The 1,458-nt window shown below is 39.4% G+C and overlaps 1 protein-coding gene across 8 annotated transcripts in view; it reads left to right on the top strand.

The window, feature by feature from the left end:
- LOC116393066 (myosin IXb) overlaps positions 1–1,168 on the top strand; it is a 27,580-nt gene extending 26,412 nt beyond the window's left edge. For 6 of the 8 annotated variants that reach the window (XM_031864994.1, XM_031864993.1, XM_031864989.1 and 3 more), the window contains one exon: positions 59–1,168. In XM_031864994.1, coding sequence (XP_031720854.1) covers positions 59–327 — 269 coding nt within the window. In that variant the 3' untranslated portion in view covers positions 328–1,168. The remainder of the gene's footprint in view (positions 1–58) is intronic. The other 2 variants (XM_031864995.1, XM_031864996.1) reach the window with 2 other exon arrangements.
- Positions 1,169–1,458: the final 290 nt, after the last annotated feature.

The raw sequence follows: 1,458 nt of genomic DNA, 5'->3' as shown, positions 1-1,458 counted from the left end.
TGTGTGTGTGTGTACTACAAGCTCATACCAGAAATGTTTGCCAATCTGATGTTTCTAGTACCAAGAAAGGTGACCATGCGATTAAAAACCCAGAAACCCGACTGCCCACCTAAACCTGCTGACCTGGCGCAGAGAGTCAGAAGTCTGATGTCTCCGATAGATGATGCCCAGAGAGAGTTCGCACCAGGACGAATGACAGATGTTACCCAATCCATGTGCTTCCTGCCCGACAACCAGCCCCAGATCACCAACAAAACGTCCAATAGGAGATTTGAAGACCTGGACATCCCTTACATCGATGAGGATGAAGATTTAACCTGCACATAACACCACAAGTTGTAATAATTGGAATATTCCCAAGTATGTGTTAAAAGATTTGTAAATGTCAAAAAAATAACTGTGCACTTTGTTTTGTAGACTTTTTCCATTTTTCAATGCTGCTATGGAAACAAAGTGCTTTGCGACGGTAGATGGTACGGGCTGTCCCTTCAGGGTTTTTATAACTGATCTGGAGAAGAACCAACAGCAAGGACTACTCGGCCTCTTCATATTTCTATGCACTGTATGTGATATAAAACGGATTTCAAAAATGTACAGTTCACATTTTATAAAAGGTAGGTACTTATGTGAAGCTGTGTGACCAGCAGTGTTTCATCCATAGAGAAAAACATGGTGAGCAACTAAGGATACAAGTCCCTCCTTTACCAGTGTACATTATTCTGAGCTCCACCACTGTGGTATTAATGGGATTTTTATGGTGTTTGTGGGGGAAAAAAATGTCTTGTAAGTGTACCAAAAAGGCGTGGTCGGAGAATCGGAGTGCTTCTTGATTACACAGAGCGACATTGCGTTTCGGGGCATTGTTCATCTAAAACTTTTTTCTTATGTTTTTCTGCTCTTCATGTTCCTGTGGTACTGCTGTGACTGACCATTGATTCAATACACCTGAAAGGGGAATGGGCATATTGCTACCTTTTAGACTGACTGAAAATACTTCCCTCTGTAACTTCTCTTGGCTGTGCAGTTTCACAAAGTAAATGTTTTGTCTGTACATGTAGGTTTTTTTTAAAACATGCATGCCTGTACATTTTACACGGACTAATGCGTATTGGGGTGAACATCCTCAGGGTTTGACTTTTGTGTAATAAACTGACCATTTTCAAACGTCTCATGCTGTATTACAGATGTCTATAACCAATACTCCAGCTTTGACAATGACAAGTCTCTTAACGGTATATTGCATATTCTGTTCAAATATTAGGTACAGAAAAATTACTGTACATGAAGCACTGCCCAACATAAAAAAGAACATGAAATGTTTGAACAGAAATGTATCGGTTAGAAACTAAAGACCAGATTTTATATTTCGAAATGCTATATTATAATTATTCCTATGGTGCTTTTTCCTGTCTCTATTGTATTTATTGAAAGACCACGCTATTGATTAAAGATGGGGGG

The sequence above is a fragment of the Anarrhichthys ocellatus genome, unplaced genomic scaffold (genome assembly GCF_004355925.1).
Source record: "Anarrhichthys ocellatus isolate YVR2014 unplaced genomic scaffold, GSC_Weel_1.0 scaffold32, whole genome shotgun sequence".
NCBI classification, from domain to species: Eukaryota; Metazoa; Chordata; class Actinopteri; order Perciformes; family Anarhichadidae; genus Anarrhichthys; species Anarrhichthys ocellatus.
The sequence above is the reverse complement of the archived record's forward strand: the minus strand, read 5'-3'. Positions and strand labels throughout refer to the sequence as shown.